The 25,186-nt window shown below is 40.8% G+C and overlaps 1 protein-coding gene across 1 annotated transcript in view; it reads right to left on the bottom strand.

Annotated features, from left to right (window-relative positions):
• Positions 1-24,904, bottom strand: part of GPAT3 (glycerol-3-phosphate acyltransferase 3) — a 61,578-nt gene extending 36,674 nt beyond the window's left edge. Inside the window, exons 1-3 of the mRNA XM_025425745.3 lie at positions 24,796-24,904; positions 23,810-24,119; positions 16,241-16,307 (exon numbers count right to left, since the gene is read on the bottom strand). Coding sequence (XP_025281530.1) covers positions 16,241-16,307; positions 23,810-23,950 — 208 coding nt within the window. The 5' untranslated portion in view covers positions 23,951-24,119; positions 24,796-24,904. The remainder of the gene's footprint in view (positions 1-16,240; positions 16,308-23,809; positions 24,120-24,795) is intronic.
• Positions 24,905-25,186: the final 282 nt, after the last annotated feature.

The raw sequence follows: 25,186 nt of genomic DNA, 5'->3' as shown, positions 1-25,186 counted from the left end.
AATCCAGTTAAAAAATGGGCAGAAGACATAAATATTTTTCCAAAGACATCCAGATGGCCAACAGACACATGAAAAGATGCTCAACATCACTCATCATCAGGCAAATACAAATCAAAACCACAATGAGATATCACCTCACCCCTATCAGAATGGCTAAAGTTAACAACACAACAAACAACAAATGTTGGTGAGCATATGGAGAAAGGGGAACCGTTTTGCACTTGGTGGGAATGCAAACTGTACAACTACTCCGGAAAACAGTATGGAGTTTCCTCAAAAAGTTAAAAATAGACCTACCCTATGATCTAGATATTTACCCAAAGGATATAAAAATACAGATTCGAATGGGTACACGCACCCCAATGTTTATAGCAGCATTATCAACAATTGCCAAACTATGGAAAGAGCCCAAAATTGAAAGTACAGAAACAGATCCAAACAAACACAGGAAATTAAGGATGCACTACAAATCAGTTACATAGAGCTGAACTTTTTAACTCAGTTTTTCCACAGCTGGATAGTCATCTGGACAAAGACACGAGAATAAAAGAAACAAAGATTTAAATATTTTTTTTAAACATAAAACTAATCAAAGAGAACATTGGAGAATTCCCTAAAACTTGGCAGAAGAAGAATCTAACTATTAAAAACCTCAAAATCCAGACACTATAAAAAGAAAATATTCATAAATTTGATGACATAAAAATGAAAAATATCTGCATAGTAAAAAGTATGATAAGCAAAGAAAAAAATACAATCACAAACTGAAAGAAATATTTTTATCTCCTCACAGACAAAAGTTTATCACCTTAAATATATGAGAGGGTCCTAGAAGTCAAAGTGAAACAGAAATCTAGGAGAAACATGGGGCTCATGGGTGGCTCAATCAGTTAAGCGTCAGAACTGACTAGAGGCTTCACCCAGCTGGGACTCCATCTCTGGGATCATGACCTGAGCCGCAGACAGATGCTTAAGTGCTTGGGCTCTACTTACCAAAGCACATATTTTTAAATAACTATGATTTTTGTACCATGTGAGTGTATTACACAAAAAATAAAAATATTTTTAAAAGATGTATAAATCCAAATTCAAAACATTCACACAAGAACTTGCATACACATATCCCGTGTGTTCATCTGCTATCTCAGAATCACATCAGCCTGATGGCTCAGCATGTCCTCCAAATTGTACAGATAAAGTGAAACTTGACTATGACCACTTTCCAAATAACCAGTGTCACCCTTACATTTCAAAACTTACCTAAAAAGACTTCATTTCTATGCTGGCTTTAGAAGTTCCTGATAATCCCTGACCTCACATGTGTATACACTCATGGAAAAGCACAGTTTATAGGTAAAGCATTAAAAGGTTTTATTTCTGAAAAGGAGTTGGTGAACATCTATTATTCTTAGGAGAAAAATATAGCACAAAGGAGTATCAATGGGCAAAGGAACAAGGAGAGAGAAAATATAAAGTTAGAATTCACCATTCACTTAGTTTCCATTCCTCTGCTCTCTTCTTCCCTGGTTGATCCTGTTTCATTCATTTATGTTTACTTATCCCTTTTCTATAAATTTTTCTCTAGAATTTGCAAATGTTTTTCACTCTGTAAGTTCACTAAGTCCACCATTTCAGCTTTTGCCCTCTCTAAATAACTCCCAAACGTGAACCTATAGCCTGATTTCTTCCCCAAGGCTCACACTATATGGTTGCCAAGACATTCCATTTCTCCACCAACCCACTGCTCTGGTTCAAGGCCCCATGACCTGGAGAAAGATTTATCAAGCAAATGGATGTCAAAACAAAGCATAGATAGCAATATTTATATCAGATGAAATAGATTTTAAAAGAAAGGCTGTAACAAGAGACAAAGAAGGACACTACAGGATAATAAATGAGACAATCCAACAAGAAGATGAAGAATTGTGAATATTTATGCACTCAACATGGAAGCACCCAAATACATAAAACAGTTAATATAAAAAAAAAAAACAAAAAAAGAACTAATCAGTTATACAATAATAGTAGGGTACTTTAATACTCCACTTATGTCAATGGTCAGATCATCCAAATAGAAAATCAACAAGGAATAAAGTGGCTTTGAATGACACATTTGGATGGATTTAACAGATATATTCAGAACATTCCATCCTAATACAGCAGAATGCATATTCTTTTCAAGTGTACTTGGAACATTCTCCAGAATACATCACATATTATGCCATAAAACAAGCCTCAATAAATATAAAAAGATCAAAGTCATATGATGCATCCTTTCTGACCACAAAGCTATGAAACCAGGAGTCAACCACAAGAAAAAAATCTGGAAAGACCACAAATACATGGAGGTTAAATAACATGCTACTAAACAATTAATGGGTCAACAGGAAATTTAAAAAGGAAATAAAAAAGTACATGGAAACAAATGAAAATGAAAACACAATGGTTCAAAACCTTTAGAATACAGCAAAGTGGTTCTAAGAGGGAAGTATATAGCAATAAGAGCCTACCTCAAGAAGCAAGAAAAATCTCAAACAATCTAACCTTGTACCTAAAGGAGCTAGAAAAAGAACAAACAAAACCCAAAACCAGCAGAAGGAAGAAAATAATAAAGATTATTTTCATTTAAACAAAATGAAAGGGAAACTTAAAAAAAAAAACAAACAAACAGTAGAACAGATTAATGAAACCAGGAGCTGTTTCTTTCAAAGGATCAACAAAATTGATAAGTGTCTAGGGGCGCCTGTGTGGCTGAGTAGGTTAAGTGTCCAATTCTTGATTTCGGCTCAGGTCATGATCTGCACTAGATGTGGAGCCTGCTTAAGATTCTCTCTCTTCCTCTCCCTTTGCCCCAGCCTCAATCATGCTTGCTCTTTCTCTCTCTACTCAAAAATAAATAAATAAATGTTTTTAAAAATTGATAAACTTCTAGCCAAATTCATCCAAAAAAAAAAAAAAAGACTTAAAGTCACAAATGAAAGAGGAAAAATAAAACCAACACCACAGAAAAATACAAAAGATGGCAAGACAATATTATGAAGAATTATATGCCAACAAATAGGACAACCTAGAAGAAATAGATAAATTCCTAGAAACATATAAACTACTAAAAGTGAAACAGGAAGAAATAGAAAGCTTGAACAGATTACCAACAATGAAATTGAACCAGTATTCAAAAATCTCCCAATAAAGAGAAGTTGAGGACCAGACAGCTTCATAGGTGAATTCTACCAAACATTTAAAGAAGAGTTAATACCTATTCTTCTCAAACTATTCCAAAACATAGAAGAGGAAGAAAAAATACTGAATTCATTCTAGGAGGCCAACATCAGCCTGTTACCAAAACCAGAGAAAGTCACCACAAAAATAGAGAACTACAGGCCAGTATCTCTGATGAACATAGATACAAAAATCCTCAACAAAACAGTAGCAAACCAAATCCAATAATACATTTTTTAAAAAATCATTCACCAGGATCAAGTAGGATTTATGCCTGGGATGCAAGGGTAGTTCAATATTTGCAATCACAGTCCCATTACTTTCTAGGAGGGCTTGCCATCTACTATCTCTCCTTTCTCCATTTTCCTCTCCCTCTTCCCATCTAATCCCACTTTTGCAAAGCTACCAGATTCATCTTTCCAAAACTTTGAGATCCTCTCATCTAAGGAAGTAATGTCTTAGCCTAGCAGTTAAGGCCTTTTAGGACTTAAACCTAAATATTTATCCAATCTTAACTCTACTTCCAACTAATTTTCACCCATTCTAGCTCCAGCCAAACTAAATTGGTCCTTGGGCCCCTAATGTTTCCTCTCTTACCTTCCTGCTTTCGCTCACAATTTCTTCCACCTAATACCCCTATTCCTAAAATCATTCAAAACTCTTCACATCAGCAGAACCCAATTTTCTCCATGTTTTTGTTTTCTTTGAGCCCATGAACCACCAACTCCATCCGTTACATGATGCAGACATTGTGCTAACTGATTATAAGCAAAGACCCAAAAAAGACCCAAGTTACATCAAACTGATGAAACGTTATTTCTAAATTTCTAAAACAAATTTGTACTAAAGGACATAAGGCATGGGAGTAAGGGTACAATGGCAAGACATGGCTTCTCTTAAGAAAAAAAAGGATGTTAGTTCTTTTTGCTGATTACAAAATGACTGTCTTTCTCTCTCCTTGCATATATACCCCAGTACGCAAGCTTCTCTACTGACTAGCAATCTTAGGCATGTGCTCGTTGTATAGAATGTCAGATGAGCACCAAAGGCTGAACACCATCACACGCTGGGATTTCATAACACCTGCTGGCATCACATACTTGAGATCTGTTGCAAATAGGTCACATGCATTAGCCAGTGACTGGCAAGTAAAGTCACCGACATGAACATATGAGTCATTGAAAATGAGGATGTTCATTTATCTGAGTAGATTTGTATCAACGTCATTGCAGAGGCAGAAGAGGAAGTGACATATATGTGATATACACTAACAGATACCAACTTAAACAAAAAGCTTACCACGCTTGGGAAAAAGGAATATACACTTACTCTTTGCAAAGACTTTACATCCACTACCTAGTCTACCAAGCAGGTGTTTGAGAATGTTATCACCTACTCATAGCCAAAACTCATACTCCCTGTCCAGTCTTAATCTCCTTTTTTCTTATTTTTTTTTCTAAAGAAATGGCCTCTGGAATTCACTATCAATTTCCTCTCTGTGTGAGCCAAGAGAATTTACAAAGGAATACCAGAAATCACAATGCTGTTTTCTCTAATAACGTGAAGAAGAGTGTCCCTTGGTGTGTATATGCACAGTCTCCTAAGTACTTTTAACTTTTTGTGAAGGCCAAAGTCAATGTTCCTTCAAGTCACTGTCCTCTGTATACAGTGCATTTTTCCAGATATTCAAAGGTAAAAGGGCAAATTATCCTACCCACAAGGTGTGTCCATGGTGTCTCTCCTACCTGCTTGGGCTTTTAGGTCCACTCCATTTCCCAGGTAAAATGAGCAAGTGCAGGCTACCCAGTACGCAACACCAGAGAAGCACAGAGGCAAGCCCATCAATTCCAGAAACAGTGAGGCAAGACAGGGTGAAGGCTCTGGGACCCTAACAGAAAAGCAGATCATGCCCCACTCTTTTCCTTTGTTCCACCCAGGGTCCCCAGAAGTTATAGGAGACGTAAGGGCTCTGTGGGTTTTACTCTCTAAGGAACATTCAAAAAACGAAATAGGACTCCAGGGAATGAATGTCCTTCCCTAGCCAGCCTGAGCTTTGAGAGAAACAGCACTCTGAGGAAGTGATGCAGGAAAACCAGGCATCTGACCTAGAAAAGTCAGTGAAGGAGATGCAGGGAAGACCTTTCAAAACACTTGAGGTTGGGGCACCTGGGTGGCTCAGTGGTTGAGCATTTGCCTTTGGCTCAGGTCATGACTCTGGCATCCTGGGATCGAGTTTGCCTATGTCTCTGCCTCTCTCCATGTGTCTCTCCCTCTCTCCATGTGTCTCTCATTAACGAATAAATAAAATCTTTATAACAAAACAAAACACTGACGCTGGCACTCAAAGAGAAGGTCCCTAAGAGTTTTGTGCATCCCCAGGGCATCCAAACATCAATAGTTTCCTCCTACTCCAATCCAAGAAAAGGATTCTTTCTAATCACAAGTCCAACAGGCTGTCTCCCTTCCCCGAGCCCCAAGAGCTAATCCTCAACAAACACAGAACCACCACTATCTGCTCCTCATCTCCCCAGGGGTCTTGGCACCAAGCATGCTTTGGCACCCTGGCCCCTCACCTTTTCTTCATTCACAAACTTATGCTGCCCCAGGAGCTTCAGTAAGAAAACAGAGAAAATTGGGAAATGCCATTATAAAACCTCCTGGAGAGGAGAAAAGGTGAAGAGGGCTTCAAGGGTTGCTGCTACTTGCTGACAGAATAAAAAAGTGATGAAGAGCTTTTTTGCTTTCTCTGCTTATGGAGCCAATGACCCACAAACAGATACCAATATTACAGAGACAAATATTACATGAAGACATTAAAAAATTTTTAATCTAAAACTTATACGGAATTTATTACAACCAAGATAACAAGGCCCTGCTAAAAACTGAAAAAAAAAAAAAGCTGTGTTATATAATTCGGACCTTTCCCCAGATTCTCAACTGTCCTCCATTTCTAAAACTTCTCTGTGTAATCTACCTAGTAGTCTGGTCCAGGTTTACAATCATTTTTTGCTAAGAAGCTCTTTCTTACATGCAACACTTTAAGCCAGCCTTTTTGTTCCATCTTGTAGAGATCCAGAGGGAAAGAGAGATGGCTTCTTCCTTCTAATAATTAACCAACTGTCATATGAATCATCTTGCACTTTTTTTTTTTTTTTTCAAATTCAATCATCAACCTCCACAGGTCTGGGTGGCCACCATAGTCATCCTTTTTGAGGGCTTCAGAATTTCCTCTTATAATCCCTAATATAAACAGGAAACCTGAGATTCTCTGTCTTTACATCACATCTAAACCACTTTGCATTCGAGTCCTTCACAACCTTACCCTCTTAGCCAATCATACTTCTATGTCTGTTGCCTTCTATGAACTAAGCTCACTCTCACTGCTATCCAAGCTATTCCCTCATTCCTCGAGTTTAGAAAGCCCTGTCACCTCAGTTAATCCCAAACCACCTCTACATGACTGGTTCAACAATAACACGTCCACCAAAACACCCTCTTTGACGTCCCCCATCCAAAATAATCTCTTTTTGTGTTATGGTTATGAATTTTCCTGCTCAAGTTAATTATATTTATTTTTGTGAAGTTCAATACCATCAGCACTAGCTGGCTTCTGATTGTCATATAGATATGCAGAGATTGGTGATATCTCCTAAAGTAGGCTAAGGGTTGCCTGGGGGCATAGTTCAGAATATAACCTAGGTACACAGAAAATGCTTGGTAAGTGTCATTCACGCAGAGATCAGGGTTAGTGATGCAGAGCAGCTTGTCACTGTGTAGTTAAACATGCTGGTTCTGCCACAAACTGCGGCATCATTTTAGGTTCTGTGTTTTCCCTGGCTTTCCCGGCCTGATGGCCTAAAACTCTGCCTTCTGAGGTGGCAAGCCTTTTCCTACCACGTAACCAAGGCTGGCTTTTCTATCCATTTCAGAGCATCCTCCTTGAGTAAAGGATCTCGAATGTCACTTCTCTCTCTGATGGTTCATTCTCAAAACAATCAAGATTACCTTAAATTCTATTCCAATTCCCAGGTTATTAAAAACCCAGCTAAGACCATTCATTCAGTGATACTGCACTTCCAATTGCATCAGTCATCAGTACAATCTCAAACAATACAACCAAATCTATGCCAAAATCCAATTACTCAAAAGATTCTCCTCGTTTTAGTTAGTGATCCTTTGGCACACAGTGTGAGAAATTCTATTCTCCTGATCAAGAGTGGTGACAAGATTTCAAAGCAGTAGTGAGAAGCTGTCTGCAGGTTTGTGTTAAGGATGCTACATTGTGGTTGGGTGGCAAGGACTCATCAACCAGTGATGGCTGCCAGGGTTGTGGGAGGGGTAACAGAGTGGACACTTGTCCACCTGCTATTTGGAATAGGATACAGTCAAGCCTTACTGAAATAAAGCTACATTCTATTTTCCTGTTTTCTATATGGTTAATATACCTGTAATAGAGTAATTTGCCCCTTTTTAAATTTTGAGTAATTTTCTGTTAGTGTCTCTCAGTTATCAAGACTAGAAGTACTGAACTAGCAGCCCTGGAGGTGCACTTGTTCTCCTGAGAAAAGCAGATGAGAAAATCAACTCCCCCTTTAATCATTAAATATTCCCCCAAAACTTACAAAATAAGCAATGCTGATTATAGAAGAGGAAGATTTTAACCCCGGATATGAATACTAATCATAAAATTAACCATGTGTTTATACCTATTTTGAAGCATAAACGGAGCAGAAGTATGGACAGTGTCATCAGTTGTCAGTCAACACTGCAGAGAAACTAATAGGCATTTGGAATTAACAGGCAGCATTTCATTTTAACATCCCATTCGCCACACTGTGGACCCATTTCTTGGCTGACAGCCCACATTAACTTTGTTGAACCAGACATGCCTAATTTGATTAAACAAGAAACCCCACAACAGAGAAGCCTCAAATTAACTATAAATGTCAACCTTAATGTTTGGCATTGATATTTAATCTCTTTTAGTATCATCCTAAATATTAAATATTCTCAGTAGATTCATTTCTTGAAAAGTTGCATTGATGATTTGAGATAGAGATGTTACAAGTTCCCTAGTATGTGACAAAGCCAACATTCAGCAGAGGAGTTTCCATTTGTGGAAGAGTTACCTCAACCTTCAAAGGGAGAATTGAGAAGGCACAGATTGACCATAGGAGCAGGTAAGGTATAGTATAGGAAGGGGGTGGCAACAAAGGGATTTGGAATAGGAAAGACAAATTGGATTGGGATTTCTTTTCAGTCTGCCTTCCACTTCATATTGAATCTGAAGCAAGTTACCTGATCTCCTTCACCTATAGTTTTCTCATCAGTTATGTGAGAATTCACAAGACCTTCCTCATGTAAATAAATTTTGCACAAGGGAGCCATTGTTTAACAGGTGGCAGTGATTATTGTTATTATTGATAGGTTTTTGTCTATAAGGTAGAAACAAAATGGAGAAGCTTTGTACTTTTGACTGGGGTTTTCTCTGAGGGGTAGAATAGCTAGAGGGGTGTGTTAGGTGAGGAGACTGGTTTGGGGAACACTTCTAAAATTACAAAGTAGGGAACCTGGGTGGCTCAGTCAGTTAAGCGCCTGCCTTCAGCTCCTGGGATGGAGCCCTGCATCGGATTCCCTGGTTCCTCAGGGAGTCTGCTTCTCCCTCTCCCTCTGCTGCTCCCCCTGCTTGTTCTCTCTTTCTCGCTCTCTCTATATCAAATAAATAAATAAAATCTTTTTAAAAAATGAATGACAAGATGGATTTTGGATTTGATGGGTATCTGCTGAAAGGTCTATTCCTCCCAATGGCGGGTACAGAACACTTTTCTAAAAGAGAATGTATTCTCAAGTTGACTATCCTATCACCTGATCCAGTTATCTTCTCACTCTCAAAGAATCCCTGAGTCTCTGTTCTCATCTGGCTTTTTCAACCTCCACAATTCTGTGATGCCAGTACTCTCCTAATGTGCTGAGGAGTTTAAGACTAAGAGAGCTAAAGCACCATCAAGATCTCCAACAACTACATAGTACTGGGGACAGAATGATCTAAAACCTGCTTTTATCACTTACATTTGAAAGCAAAATGAATTTCTTGGGAAATGGGGATAAGGGACAAGTCATGTCACCTATTTTGTTGCTGCTATGTGACAAGAAAAATGATCTGAAAGATAACAGTATGCTTTATGAGCCCCCTAACTGCTTTTTTAAGATGGGAGCCTTCCTTTCTGTGATTTAGGGCTTACATCACTCTCCTTCTACAATCACTTCACAACGCAGCAAATACCATTAGTCTGATCTGACCTTTTACCTTCTTCCCTGCCAGAACCACTCCTTCCTGCTTACTCATTGCTGGCCGGAATTAAATACTGAGTCATCTCCTTTCAGAGGTTAGAGTACATAGTTATACACGAGTCTCCAGTCCAGTCTTAAGTAAAGCTCCCTCCAAAACAGTATATTTTCCTCAGATTATGAGGCAAAGTTTGAAGGAAGATTCCCTTGTCTCACTCCTCCTTTTCTTAAAGAACATGCCTTCTCTCCTACCATACAGAGTTGTCTACTAACTGTTGTTCACAAGCCTCACCTCATATTCCATCCTTCCCCACACCAGCACCAAAGACTGAAAATCAAATTCTACTCTTCCAAGGGCCTATTTATTAGAAAACTACAAAAAATTATGCTAACAATATTGGGTACCAAAGGTTAACATGTTATTCTCTAAGAGTGGTGGTTCACAAAGGAGTGGACAGAAGTGAGGAGAAGAGAAAAAATTTTGCCCCCAGGGAACATTTGGCAATGTGTGGAGACACCATTGGTTGTCATATTAAGAGTGTGCTACTATCATCTAGTGGGATATTGCTAAACATCTTACAACATATAGCACCACTCTCCATGACAAAAAAAGATTATTCAACCCAAAATGTCAGTAGCACTGAAATTGAGAATCCTGCCTCTAAGAGGTAATAGACTTAGATTAATAACTCTTTTGTTCCATAAATTTAAGTTTCAATTCCAGGCACTGGTCAGACTCAACAGAGATGTGTTTTGGAGCAGGTAACCATCAATCACACTCCTGAGACAAGTACGTATTTTCTATTCATATAAAACAAGTTCTATGCATCAGACTAAAGACTCTAGCTGGGCAATTCTTTATATTTTACTTAGTTGGAGGGTTCTTTTTTTATGCTTAAAATACACATTTAACCCAAAAAATGAGTTCAACAAAGAAAAAAGATAACCATTGTCATATTTACTATAGATACTCTTTAAAGAAAAAATTAGAGGAACACCTAGGTGGTTCAGTGGTTGAGTGTCTAGACACCTTTGGTTCAGGTTGTGATCCCAACGTCCTGGGATCGAGTCCTGAATCAGGCTCCCCACAGGGAGCATGCCTCTCCCTCTGCCTATGTTTCTGCCTCTCTCTGTGTGTCTCTCATGAATAAATAAATAAAATCTTAAAAAAGAGAGAAAAAAATTAGAGATACAGTTAAAGGCCATCTTCCCATCCTTTCTCCTCCTTCCTAGAAGATAACCACTAACCTGTGGTATATATCATTTCCACATATATTTTATGCTTATCTACATAATTATATAGTTCTGTTTATAGTAGTAATTTTTTTAAGATCTTATTTATTTATTCATGAGAGACACGAGAGAAAGAGAGAGAGAGAGAGGCAGAGACACAGGCAGAGGGAGAAGCAGGCTCCATGCAAGGAGCCCGATGTGGGACTCAATCCTGGGACTCCAGGATCACGCCCTGGGCTGAAGGCAGGCACTAAACTGCTGAGCTAACCAGGGACCCCTTAGTAGTAATTTTAAATAAATGTTGTTATATGATACATTTCCTTTTCACTCAACATTAAGATTTGTGTACTTTGTTCTCTTCATGTAAATCCAGTTAATTCATTTGAACCAGTTCACATATTTATTTTCCTCCTGACGAGTGACTGCATTGTCTGCACATTTTCACTATTTATCCACTTGTAGCGTGTCTCCTAATACATACATGCTGAGAGTTTGGTTGGTAGGTTTGATATCTTACTTAGAAGTGGAATTGAGGGGCTATGGACTAAATTTTATATAATATGAAAAGTTCATGTAATAAATATCATAATATTAGAAATACAGATTACTAATCTTATGGTTTAAAAACAAACAAAAGCAAAATAATCAAAATTTTGTCTGGCACAGAGCTATATTAAACTGTGAAGATAAAAATGTATGGTACACTAGTGAATTTTCAGAATCACCTGCCATTTAAGCAATTTTTGTTCCAGGAACAAAACCAGTACTCCTTATGTCCAATAAAGCAGTATCAAAAAGTAAATAAACATATCTGTGAGCCATGACTGAATCTTGATTCAAACAAATCAATTACAAAACCTTTTTAAACTGTTAGGGGAATTTACATATGGACTATATATTAGATGATATTAAAAAAAATTAAGTTTGAGTATAGTACTGTGGTTATTTTTTTAAAATCCTTTTCTTTAAAAAATGCATGAAAAGATATGAAATCTTATATTGCATCAACTATTTCAGCAAAAAATAAGAAGGCACAGATGAATCAAGTGTGGCAAAATCTTGACAAATATCGCCCATATCAGGCTCATTATACTACTTCTCTACTTTGTGTATGTTTGAAAATTGTCATCATCATCATCACCACCATCAAGCACAAGATTTATAATCAGAAGCAGACTAATAAAAGCAAGTAGACATTTGGCAATGATAAGGAAACTCTCACTCTATAATCCTTCCATATCCCATAACTGTATTATTTTTCTCTCTGCAAGCAGCTAGACAAGTTCCAACATTTTATCAGCAAGATAACCCCATTAGATTCATTATACTCCATATCCAAGTGGATAGCGATACTGACTTGTATTCAGGGAGTTTACACCAAGACAATAAATCATCTTAGTTGATTTAGGCAGACTATCAAACAACCTCTCCCCAACCCTGGCCTGCCCAGTGGGGTGCCTGGGTGCCTCAGTCCCTTAAGGATCTGCCTTATGGCTGCCTGAAGCTCAGATCATGATGCCCTGCATTGGGCTCCTGCTCAGTGGGGAGTCTGCTTCTCCCTCTGCCTCTCCCCTTGCTTTCTTTCTTTCTCAAATAAATAAATAAAAATCTTTTTTTAAAAAAACCAGCCTGCCTCAAACAAAACAAGTATAGAAAATGATATGCAAACTTCTGTCACAAAATACTATCCCACATTTTATATAAATGCAAGAGATTTAATATTGATGCAACCAATGTTGTACCAGTATCAACATGGTCACTCAAGTCTCACAATGAATTTCAAAAGTAAAATCAGAAGGAAATGTTAAGCAGCCTAAATTCTCTCTGAATAGGTATGACATCAGAAGTTTCACTGTAGTATTTTATCCTTTGTGCGAGTTTGGGTGGAGGAATCGCTGGGGGCTAGGGGTAACACATACAGTGCAGAAGAGAAGTTTAGCAGGGGAGAGGTGGGGGGCACTTAATTAGCCATAGGCCACATGACCCCAAATCCCTATGTGCAGTGCCTACTGAAGTGTGGCAAAGGGGAGGACCTGAGGAGGTGGTATGCATTGCCCATGCAGATAATGCTGTGTCAGGCAAGCAGCACATTCTAGAGGACAGTGCCAAAATGACTGAGCCATGGTTTCTATTTATTTGTATTGTTTGTGACACCTCCAGAACAAGGGCAAAGTTGGGCCTTTCTTCCTGCCTGTCGACTTTTGATTGGTAATCATTCACAATGTCCTAGTAATATAATGCAATTTCTAGTGGAATTAATCTCAAGTTATGAAAATGGCATAATGAATTATATTCATTATGAATACAATCCTAATTACAAACTAACTGAAGTTTATCGCACAATAAATCCTCAAAATCAGTCAGGTACCCAAGGAAGAGGTTCACGGCTCTTAATGGTCCCTTGCACTGTTGACAACAGAGTAAGATAAAAGTTGATAAAATCTTAATCAGACTATGTTCCTGGGTCTGGAGGTGCACTTGTCCAATGGCTGGAGTGGTGAACCCATCAGCCTTCAGGAAACAAAAACTAGGAAAGAGAGTAACTATGTTGAATGTTGAGTATAATAACATAGTTACTTGAAGAAGGGGAGAAAGATTTGTCTTCAACGATTTAGTGACAATGAGGAAACGTCCTCAAAAATTGGAAGAAGGTGAAATAACAGAGCTTCTTAAAGAGATCTTGCTTGGGGCACCTGAGTGGCTCAGTGTTTGAGCATCCGCCTTTGGCTCAGGTCATGATCCCAGGGTCCTGAGATAGTCCCACATCAAGCTCCCCTCAGGGAGCCCCTTTACCTATGTCTCTGCCTCTCTCTTAGTGTGTTTATCATAAAACCTTAAAGAGAGAGAGAGATCTTGTTTGTGATTATATCTGAAGCTCAGTCAATAAATGAGATGGTTTATTAAAGACAGGAGAGAACGATTTAACCACAAAGATAATATCTCCCTAGGTTCAGCTTTCATTTGGCTTATTAATGAAAGCACAGGAGAAATATAATGCAAGAGGGATTGAACTGGCAAAAGAGAGACTCAAAAGTGTTTCCAAAAATATGCTTCATCAAGGAAAAGCAGCAGAAGAAATTTTTGGTGCGGAAAATAGACATAACTATTTCCCCTGTTTAGCCAATCTCTCCCTGTCCATTTCCTGAACCTATCATCAGCGCTATACCACTCAGGCATACCCAGATCACACCCGTACCCCCAGGGCCCTTGGCCTGCCTGTGACCCTTGCCTCAACTTTGATGGGCTCAGTGCTAACTGGAGCCGTTGTTGGCTGTGGCATAGAGACCTGAGGTTCTGGAGGCAGATGATTGCAGTGGCTGCGCACATACCCTCAGTGTGTTTCGGTGTCTCGTCACCCTTGGCCAGTCTGTGTAGGAGGAAGATCCTCCTTCTCCGCTGACTCCAAACACCAGGATAGTACCAACAGGGAACACACCCCGTCCCAGGGCTACCCAAAAAGGATGGAAATCAGGATGGGAGTGGAGGTGCATACCACACACAGTTGTGGGATTAACAGAGGTGAAAGCAGCATATATCAGATACTAAATTAGATCTCACGCTGTCCTTTGCTTATGCACCTAGTCTAGCATTTATCACAGTGACCTGCCCAATACCTGTCGCCTCACAGGAACCATATCTTAATCTTCCCTGGATCCCTCAACAACTTTACAGGTAGCAAATGCTCAGTAATTGCAACAGTCATTGCCAATCTCATGGCTAAAAGGAAAGACAGTGGGATATCTGGATGTCTCAGTGGTTGAGTACCTGCCTTTGGCTCAGGTCGTGATCCTGGCGTCCTGGGATCAAGTCCTGCATCGGGCTCCCCGCAAGGAGCCTGCTTCTCCCTCTGTCTACGTCTCTGCCTTTCTCTGTGTGTCTCTCGTGAATAAATAAAATCATAAATAAATAAATAAATAAATAAATAAATGGAAAGACAGCTACTCTGAATGAAAGAAGACAAACTTGGTAGGCTTTAGCCTTATTCTAAACCATCATGATTTATATTTTTCTCCTCTTGTTCATTTCCACTCTTTCCCGGAGGTACCATGGAAAAGACAAATGCATGGCCAAAAAAAAAAAAAACCCAACAAGTGACAATATTCACTTCAGTATAGACTAAAAAAATCTAAACTAGTGCTAAGGACACCCTCACATAGTGATTCTTAATCCCTAACCTACCAAATTGAAACATTTTGTGTCCCAAGACATGCACTGCCACCACCCCAAACTACAAGGCTCCATAGAATTTTACTCAAAATCAGTGACAGTCCCAAAGTCTAAGTACAACAGAAAACCAGGAATAAAGTTTGTTGTCTCCTTATATCATAAGGATACACATTTTAAGATGTACCCAGAAAATTAAAAAACAGTAGATCTGCTCTGTCGAAGAGAAGGTATCTGACAATAAAAATAGGATTGTGGATAGCCAGAAATCTCCAATCTTGGTAAAATGTTACTGGTGATAACACTTGATGTTTAAGGATATACCATAAAGATCTACGTATTGTTTCAATCTTTTGGATGTAACAATCCAACTACACAAAATGAGCAGATGTTTTCACTCAAATACTTTATTTCCAGAATGCACCGTGGGATACAATCTCTATAATTTCTCTTCCACAAGCCTCCAGAAGATTAATTCCTCTTAGTGAAATGCTTGACATTTTGATTATTTTTAATCTTAAATTCGATAAGCACAAAATTGTACATTATTTTAAAAAAAAACACACAATGGCTTAGTCTTTTCATTAAGTCAAGCGACTTATTAACTCCCTAATTTCATAGGGAGTAAATTCCATAGAATTCTATAGAATTCTACTCTCCTATGAAGCCAGCATCTTAAACAATTCTTAAAATTCTTACCCCAAGTCAAAGAGTTTATTGGAACAATAAAGCACTAACAGACACAGGCACTAGTGAGCTCAGTTTGACTTAACTCACTTCTAACAAAAATTAACAGGCATCTTTACTGCACAACTTTTCTGAGCCTTTGTTACTATATAATACTACTTTCCAAAAGCAAGGTGTGGCATGTGATGATTCCTAAGCTCTTTCATACAGGAGTTATTACTTATTTCATGTATTACCAATCAGCCTTTAGTAGGAAAGGGTTACTTTGAGGAACATCTTTCAGACCTGCAAATTAGAATAAGGTACTAATAAAATCTCAAAAATAGGTTTAACTCCAAGGTAGTCCAATTAGCATTATTTTCTTAAGCCATTAACTACATCTTTAAAACTAGAGGCAACCACTTTTAAATGTATGCCTTTGGAAACACCCTGTAAGAACGCATGGATGACCTAGCGTTATTACTACCACCTCTCCAGTGAAAACTCATTCAAAACTCAGGCAGCTGCTATTTTGCATAAAGAACAAAATTATGAATGATCCAATGCCTATAGAATGCACTGCTTCTGCATATTTCAAGTTCAAACTGGGTAGATGTAGATTTATCCAATTTGGGTATCTTAACCATCATAAATGAAAAAGAAGACTTACCAACAGAAGCGGAGTTTTTAAGAACCGACTCCTTTGGGACTCCTTTTTCAATTCGTATTGTGGCCCACTGTTCAAAAACAAGTAGTGTTGTTAAAGTAAACTGTTCCACAGACACGATGTAAAAATACTCAAACCTTACTTATACGAAAGTGAAATTAAACATTAAACCCTGGCATTCTTCAAATTAAAGAGATGCCCCTAGTAAATCTTTGAGATAGCAGTATTCATTCCAAGGCTCAAATACACTCTTAACATTAGTCACTTATCGTGCCCTAATAAATGAGGACAAGAGAGCATTCACCTTTTTTAAACCCCTCATGTTCACCTGGTAGCCCCATAAAAGACTCCTTGAAAAGGTCATGAAGCAGGTCACGCAAAAGCACAGGTTATGACATCAAGACTGAGTCACTTACTTAACCCTTCCAGGCCTCAGTTTCCTTATCTGTAAAATGAGGATAATAGTTCCTGTCCCCTAGGGTCACTATGAGGATTAAATGAGATCAACATATATAAAGACCTAAACACAGAACCCGAAGAATAACTATTGTTTTCATAACAGATTAGGCATTCAGGGGCCAGATACACTCAAGAAGACCTAATTGCCTGCATCAGAAATAGGCTTGCAGAAGGAGGCAGTCTACACTGTTGAAATCGCTACCTAAGGAAACCACTGGCCACCTGGTCACTTGCCTCTATTGAGATGCAGAGGGAAAATACTATGATTATGAGAAACCACAGGTTTGCGAGAATTTAAGAACAGGAAAAATCAATTCCCATTCTTGTTTATAAAGGACATAGGAGCATAAAGAAATATACCAAGATGTAATTTGTTATTTTCTTCTTTATGTTTTCTTCATGCATTTCCAAAATTATTTACCATTAAAAATCGGAGTTCAAAAAACCACAAGTGAACTTTGTTGACAGCACCCCGGAAAAATCCCAATGACTATTTTTCCAGTTTAGAAAAGGAAAAATGAAAATATTATTTATATGATTACAATCCCAGAAGCTAACATTGTCTAAACTGACTGATTGGGGATCCTTGGGTGGCTCAGGGGTTTAGTGCCTGTCTTCGGCCCAGGGCGTGATCCTCAAGTCCCAGGATCGAGTCCCACATCAGGCTCCCTGCATGGAGCCTGCTTCTCCCTCTGCCTGTGTCTCTGCCTCTCTCTCTCTGTGTCTCTCATGAATAAATAAATAAAATCTTTAAAAAAATAAAATAAAATAAACTGATTGGAGAAGTGGGATACTAGAGGAAAAAGGCATTGTGATTATTATAATTATGATTTAAGCACCCTTGAAGAAACAAAAAAATTAATCGAAAATGTAGTGGCCAAAAACAGGTATTGCTAGGCTCACAAGGAATTAAAACAATTTTTAAAAATTCAAATAAGTAAGACAATGAAGGATAAATGATCCTATACCTGAAGGTCAAGGATCAGGACATGATCTGACTACATCAGGACCCCTGCACAACATCCCAAAGAGCCAAGTAGGAACATGCTGTTTGTGCTTAGAGAACAGCCTATAAATAGAGACTTAATCTTCCTGGCTCCAAGAGGCAAGTCACAAATGATAATAAGATTCAATCTTAATCTGATTGAGGCTTTTTCCTTCCTTACTGATTTAATGCAGGAATTCTCAAACTCTAGACATACCTCTCATCTCTTCTCAATAGAAGTCAAGGCTTATTTACATAGTTTTTCTCTTTAAAGCATTAGTACCTATTATCATTAGACCAAAGATATAATTAAGATAAAATTTTGTAAATAACTGAACATTTGCTATCTTAGAGTTCACTTCTTTTCTTGTGGCCATGTGACCTTATATTTTATATAAATGGCAATTACCTGAGATTAGCACAATTATCCCATGCTCATACGATGGAAAATACTGATATTTTGAGGCTGCTATGGGCTGAATTGGGTTTCCCCCCAAATTCATATGTTGAAGCTCTAGCTCCCCAGTATTTCGGAATATGACCGTATTTGGAGATAGGGCCTTTTTTTAAAGGGTGACAAAGTTAAAATGAGGCTTTTAGAGTGGGCTCTAATCCAATATGACTTCTAAGAAGAGGAAATTTAACACACAGAAACACCAGGTATTTGCACAAAGAGGAAAGACCAGATGAGGACACGACAAGGAAGCAGCCATCTGCAAGCCAAGGAGAGAGGCCTCAGAAGAAACCAAACCTGCCAACATTTTTCATTTGAGACTTCTCACCTCCAGAGCTGTGAGAAAATAAATTTCTGTTGTCTAAGCCACCCAGTCTGTGGCATTTTGTTATGGCAGCCCTACCAAGCTAATACAAGGGCATGCTCATATGGCACGATATGCTACAAAGAGCTCCATGTTCTGTCACCAGACGAGTGTCAGAATGCATAACCTCCTGAAATGGTAACTCCAGAGATCTGTCCTACAAAATACAGTGACAGTGCTCAAGACTAGCAAAGTTTCAGGTTGGAGGAGAAGTCATTTAATGCCAAAGGAAATTTGAACTAGGAAACCATTTTCTTCTGTGGTTTCTTCTTTCCAGGGAAAGTGAAAAGCACCTGTGCTTTGAAGCCTGATTCATATGCATATGAATTGCAGCTCCTCACTTCTGGCTGAGCTCATCTGAGACAAAGGATGCTTCACCCCTTGGGATCATAGTTTCATCATCGCTAAACCAAGGACAATACCAAGATAAAAGATTAAAGAAGATAATCTATCCAATGACTGCCACACAATAGGTTACAAAGTAGAAAATATTGGCTTCCTCCTCCCTCACACCCCACTATTTATTTAGCTTCCAAAATGATCACTTTTTTCCAGGCCACCAGTGAAACTTCCAATACATAGCTATTTCTCTTCTACCACACCAGCTGATTAGGGAACCCCCAAGACAGAGATGGGGAATATCTCTTCAGAAGTTCTAAACCTCTTCTAGAGGTTATCTCAGAAAACATCTGCCTCCAGGAACCACAAAAAATGCAGTTCTGTCCACAAGATGATCTTGAAGTAGGACAGTGGCTTCTAACAATCCCCATTGTTACTCTCATCTCACTTCCCCTACAAAGAAAAGTTGAAAGATACTTCCCATCAGGTTCTCACTCTATTTTAAAAATCCTCTTGAGAAGCAAAAAGCAGCTGTTTCTAATTCACAAAAAAAGGGGTTAAGTCTGAGTTTCAAGTATCTTCCTTTTATTCATTTATTTATTCTTTAAATGGGCTGCACACCCAGTGTGGAGCCCAAATCGTGGCTTGAAATCATGACCCTGAGATCAAGACCCGAGCTGAGATCAAGACCTGAGCTGGGATCAAGATTCAAAGGCTTATTAACTAACTGAGCCACCTAGGTGTCCCTCAGTCTGAGTTTTAAAGTTTAGATCAAAAGCTTACAAAAATTGACATGGTCACCTAGACAATTACAACATTCAGTTTTATGCTAAAAAGACATTTAAAAATTAACTAAAAAGAGAAAAGGAAAGGATGAAAAAGTATAAAATTATATAAAAATTCAAATATTAGATTCATCCAAATAAAAGCAGGCCACCATCAGTAGCATAATAAAACAGTTTCTTGACAGACTTGTCATGTTGGCAGAATAAGAAGTCCTCAGGTTCTAGATTCAAATTAAAAATCCCAATTTTACCACTAACAGCTGTAAGTCACTATCTAGGCAGATTACCTCTCTCAATCTCCATTCCCCAACCCACCAGTGGGAATAGATAGCCTCTGTCAGAGAGTTGTGCAATTAAGCACTCTCCCTGGGTAGCTTCTCTTTATTATTACTTTCTGTTATAAACAGCCATGGCCTTCTAGCACGTTTATTGTATTTCCAATACCAGAAATAATACCTGAAGACTATCTTAACAGAGATGTTATAACCACTGGTTATAATATGACACTTAGTGATGTGCCTTTTAAAAAAGATGAAAAACTAATTGGTGGATGGAGAAAAGTGCAAAGGGAAATAATAATAGTTGAAATAAAAGACAAGATCGGGTGCCTGGGTGGTTCAGTCTGTTAAGCATCTGCCTTCAGCTCAGGTCGTGATGCGGGGTCCTGGGATCACGTCCCCAAGTCAGGCTCCCTGCTCAGTGGGGAGCCTGCTTCTCTTCCTCTGCCCTCCCTATGCTTGCACTCTCCCTCTCTCTCTCAAATAAATAAATAAAAATCTTTAATAAATTAAATTAAAGACAAGAACTGTCTGCTCTGAGTATGTGTGTATGTATGCTAACTCATTAAAGATCTGAAGGTAGGTTAAATCATAGCCACATAGGAGCAAAAGCAAAACAACAAAAAACAAGACCAAAGAGTGTTCCAATTCGAGCTCCAATGAGACTGGAGCACCTCCTATGTATTAGTGCTTTCATTGACTTCTCATTGACCTGTGCAATAAGTCTCTGAGGCATACTCCTCTATACCCATGTCAAAACTTAAGTGACCTGCCCAAGGTCACAGGGCTAGAAATTCAGAGGAAACTGTTCATGCTCCCAGCTTATTTCTCGAGAGCTAAGGGAAAAATTAGTCCATTAACATTCATGATCTGTCCATTGCCTTTATTATCTGGTTAGGTTAGATAATTTACGTACCACTGCCATACCTTCTCCACCAACCCTATATTCTCTTCCCATTCTTCATCTCCTTGCCTCTAATCATGAGCCTTAGGCCAACACATAGCAATCCTTCACCACCCTCACCCCCATCAACTTCTGCGCAGTTGAAAACGGCATTTTAAAATCTTAAATCCATGCTCCTATTTGATTAACATGAAAAATTCACATGTACACACCCCCTCCCAGAGATTCCGATACATATACTCCAATACCCAAACACAGTATCCTCTACTTATCCCCACCCCAGAGTGTTAGTTACTTTTCATACTTTGAATTCCTAAAACTTTCCCAATATAAAGTTGTAATAATGCTGTATATACTCCTCAGAAATGATGATACCCCCTGGAAAATCACCAGTTTAGAGAAAGAAACAACCAAATCCATTGAGAACTAAGTGCGAAAGAATGATGAGTAACAGAAGAACTGCGCCTTGCATAGAATCGACAAAAAGGCAGGATATTTGTCCAGAACTAAAGATGTCCTAACACTAAACAAACAGCACGATTTTTAAGGGAATTGTCCCTATAGTCAGAAAAAGCAATCCACTCTACTACCCACCGCCTAACAGAAATATCTGTGAAACATCTAAAGCTCCTCTAGCTGAAGGATAAGAAACCCAAGGTCATCATTTCCCTCTCCTGTGCCTAAAGCAGACATCACTATGGGATCACAGCTCCCTCCTAAGGAGCCCAGCTGCTCCCAAACTACAAGTAAGAGTTGGCCCACAAAATGAATCCCAATTCTAATTGCATATATGCCAAGCATCACTCTGACCCCATTACTTACTCTAAGCTAAGAGGGTAGTTCCTTACTCAGGCTGCCATCTACCGGGTTGCCAAGCTAAGAGGCCTGTCTCCCACTAACAGGCAGCGCATCTCTGAAAGTCTCTGCAACGCTAGTGGGACAAAAATGAATACTTCAGGCCCTATCTAATTGAAGACCAGATCCTGAACTGGATATATACCTTCCAAGTATGGTGATTATTTGCCAGGCTGACAGCAACAAGCTGGTCTCTCTCCTTAACATCTCTTTGGTTGCACCTTGAATTATTGAAGCAAGACGGGAGTCAGCCACTGGAAGTCAGTGTGTACAAACTACCTTCACTCCAATCTCACATAGGGTATAAATTCCAAAAGACACAGCCGTCCAGGAGAACAACTCAATCGTTTCAGAATTCTGAGAAAGAGTTCTGAACCCCAGCCAAAGAGGATCATCTGCTATGGGGAGAGTATTTGAAGAAGACCTAGCCGTAAGAAGCAGCCTAAAATATCCACAGCACGGAATGGCCAAGTTCACCGTGTGAAGTCAACCCAAAAAGTTCAAAACTGTACAGTATCTCCGGGCAGAAACAACATAACTTTGAAAACATGACAGCTGAAGATGAAGAAACAAATATAACTTCAAAAACTAGACAGAAAAATAGCCACAAAAAGAAAGTGCAACAAAAATCTGGGGCAAAACAGGAGATTAGCAAATAGAAGAGAGTTGCAAGAGGTCAGTAGGTGAGAGATTAGCAGGTAATCTCCACGTGGGAGATTAGGAGTTTGAGATGTGTATCTGGGAGCCACCCCCCTCCCTGAGGGAGAAGAAATCCAAGTCCCAGGGGTAGACCAAAGATAAGGGCAGAAAAATGTGAACCCATACTAGAAGATCCTATACGAAGTTAGAGAAACCTGGGTGCTAGAGTCTAAGTAATAATAATATTATTCATTTAATTAATAGCCGCAAACACTGATATAGCACCTACCACCTACAGGCACCCTTTTAAAATGCTTGAGATGTTAACTCATGTAAACAACCCTATGGGAACTGGTGTTATATTGTTATTCCTATTTTATAAAGTGAGGAAAATGAAGCATAAGAAGTAGGAGACTTAAAAAAAAAAAAAAAAAAAAGAAGAAGAAGAAGTAGGTGACTTCCCTAAGCTCACACAGTGAGAAGCAGAGCTGATTTCAGAACCAAATCGAAGCACATCTGTATCCAGACTCTGTACTCCTAGTCTTAGCCCTAGTCCTCTCCTCAAGTAAGACTCCTGTCTCCATTTAACTCAAGCAAACCGCAAACCACTGATCTTCTCCAAGTCTCTGTATCCTTGCCTGGCACACGAGGATAAGGCTGGCCCTCCCTTACCTTCTCAGGCTTTGGGGAGGGAGCATCTGCTGAAGGAGCAAAAGGGAAAGCCCTCTGTAATTTAATTAGGCTTTGCAGAAGAGTGAGCTGCTGTTGTGCCCCACCAGGCTCACTTCCATCTAACGCCTTTCTTTGCAGAATTTGGAAGCAGGAGTGTAGGGAGAACAGAGGTCAAAGAATATACATTTCAATGACATTTCAAGTGCTTTGGACTAGATAAAATTTCCATGACTCCATTAAAATATAATCGGATTTCTGTCTACCGCCCAGCAATTGGGTTTCTTATCTTGAGCATAAAGTAGAACATGACGCCTTTCTGGACAGCATGCCTTAGTACACGAAAGGACCTCTGAAACCTGCGGCTATAAAAAAACTAAGGAGAGTGAAGGGACAGCTGCACTACATGATGGATATAAAGAAATCTATATAAAAAAATAATAAAAAATAAAAAAAAGAAATCTATAATATAAAAGACGTATGTGTTGTTCTAATCAGTAATAATAATGATGATGATTAATAATAATAATAATAATAATAATAATAATAATAAAGCTGTGGGTGGGGGTGGCTCTGCATTCAAGTAGAGGAACAACAAGGTCCCTCGGTCTCAGCCCGGATCTCTCCACCTGCGGGAGTAGCCAAGAGGCGGTCTCCGCGCCGCTGCGGGGGATGAACTGAAACGCACCCCCTTGGAGAGCGCTGACCTTCCAAGCTGGTCCCCTCGCCTCCACTCGGCTCTCAACAGTTCCACTCGCCGCCACCACCCACCACCGCGCTGGGTTCTCTCTCCCTAAAGCCCTCAAAGGTGCTGGGGCGCCGCATCCCACCGGGCACTCACCTCTAAAGTTTTCACCAAGATCTTCATGTAGATCTCGGAGATGCCCAAAGACACCCCGAAGGCCGAGGGCAGGAGGATGAGGCCGAGCACCAGCGTCAGCCAGGTGGAAAGGATCTTCCCGGCCAGCTCCGCGCCCTCCATGGCTGGGCGCAGCCTCTGGGTGGGTGGGGTGGGGGTGGGGGGGGTCCGCGGGCGGGGTCCGGGCGCGACAGCTGTCCCTGCCCCCGCAGCCGGTCGGGCAGCAGCTCCGGAGCAGAGGCGCGGAGCCGGGCTCCGGGGAGTCCGCGCCGCCGCCGCCGGCCACTCGCCTCTGCAGGGAAAGAAGGGAGGGAGGAAAAAGCTTTCGGGACGGTGGCAATTTCCTTCCTTCCCTCCCCTTCGGGCTCCTCCCGGCCCGGCCGGTTAACTCCTTCGCCGCCGGAGCCCAAGCCTCGCCAAACCCCGCAGCGGGCGCAGACCTAGGCGCGCCCGCAGCTGGGGTGACACCGCGGCCGGGAGCGCGCCCCACCCCGGTGCCTGACTTCCTCTGGGTGGCGACCGCGACGACCCAACGGCTGACTCACCGCCCCGCACACCGCACACCCGCCGCGGGCGGACCCGGCGCCCAGTCTCCGCGCTGCTTCCTGCGCTGGCCCTTGCCCCCCGTCCCCCGCCACCCAACCCGGGGCGCGCAGGCTGGATGCGCCCTGCCCGCGCCCCAGCCGCGCCGGCCCTGCCTCCCCCGGCCCCGCCTCCCCAACTCGCCCAACCGAGGTCCTGCGGGGAGCAGCGCTTTCTGCAAAATGTTCGCACCCCCAAAGCGAACTGTTGACGCATCCGGGACGTTTGAGAAGGTCGCGTTTGTGGGGGTGCCAAGCAGCCTCTTCAGAGGGGCTTTCAGGCAGAGGGAAAGGCCGAGCTGCCGTCGGCGCCGCTCCCGGGTCCCCCACGCCTCCCCTCACGCGGTCGGCTCGGGCGGTCTCCCGGGGCTCCAGCGCCTACCGCACCTGCACCGGAGTCCTCCGGCTGCGACCCGCTCTCGTCCTGGGGAAAGATTCCAGCCACGGTCGCCCTGCCGTCCACCCAACACCCTGCGCGCACAGAAGCTGCCGGGAGATGCCGGGCGGGCTCCAGGCTCCACCGGCGCCGCGCTCCTCCCGGGCGTGCAGCACCGCTCCCCGCACCCGCCTGCCACCCCGCGCCCCGCCCCGCCCCACCCCCGGCCCTGCAGCCTTGCCAGCTCTTCCTAGAAGATGAAGGGCAAAACCCTCTCTGGCTATTTGCTTCGCTGCAGTTCGTGTCTCTGGGAGACCTGCTCTGTCCTAGAATGAACCTAAGAAGGGATGTCGGGACCCTAGGAGCTGGAAACAGGCTGCCCAGAGCTTCCAAACCCATTAC

The sequence above is a fragment of the Canis lupus genome, chromosome 32 (assembly GCF_003254725.2).
Source record: "Canis lupus dingo isolate Sandy chromosome 32, ASM325472v2, whole genome shotgun sequence".
Taxonomy (NCBI): Eukaryota; Metazoa; Chordata; class Mammalia; order Carnivora; family Canidae; genus Canis; species Canis lupus.
This window is presented reverse-complemented; position numbering and strand designations above follow the sequence as displayed.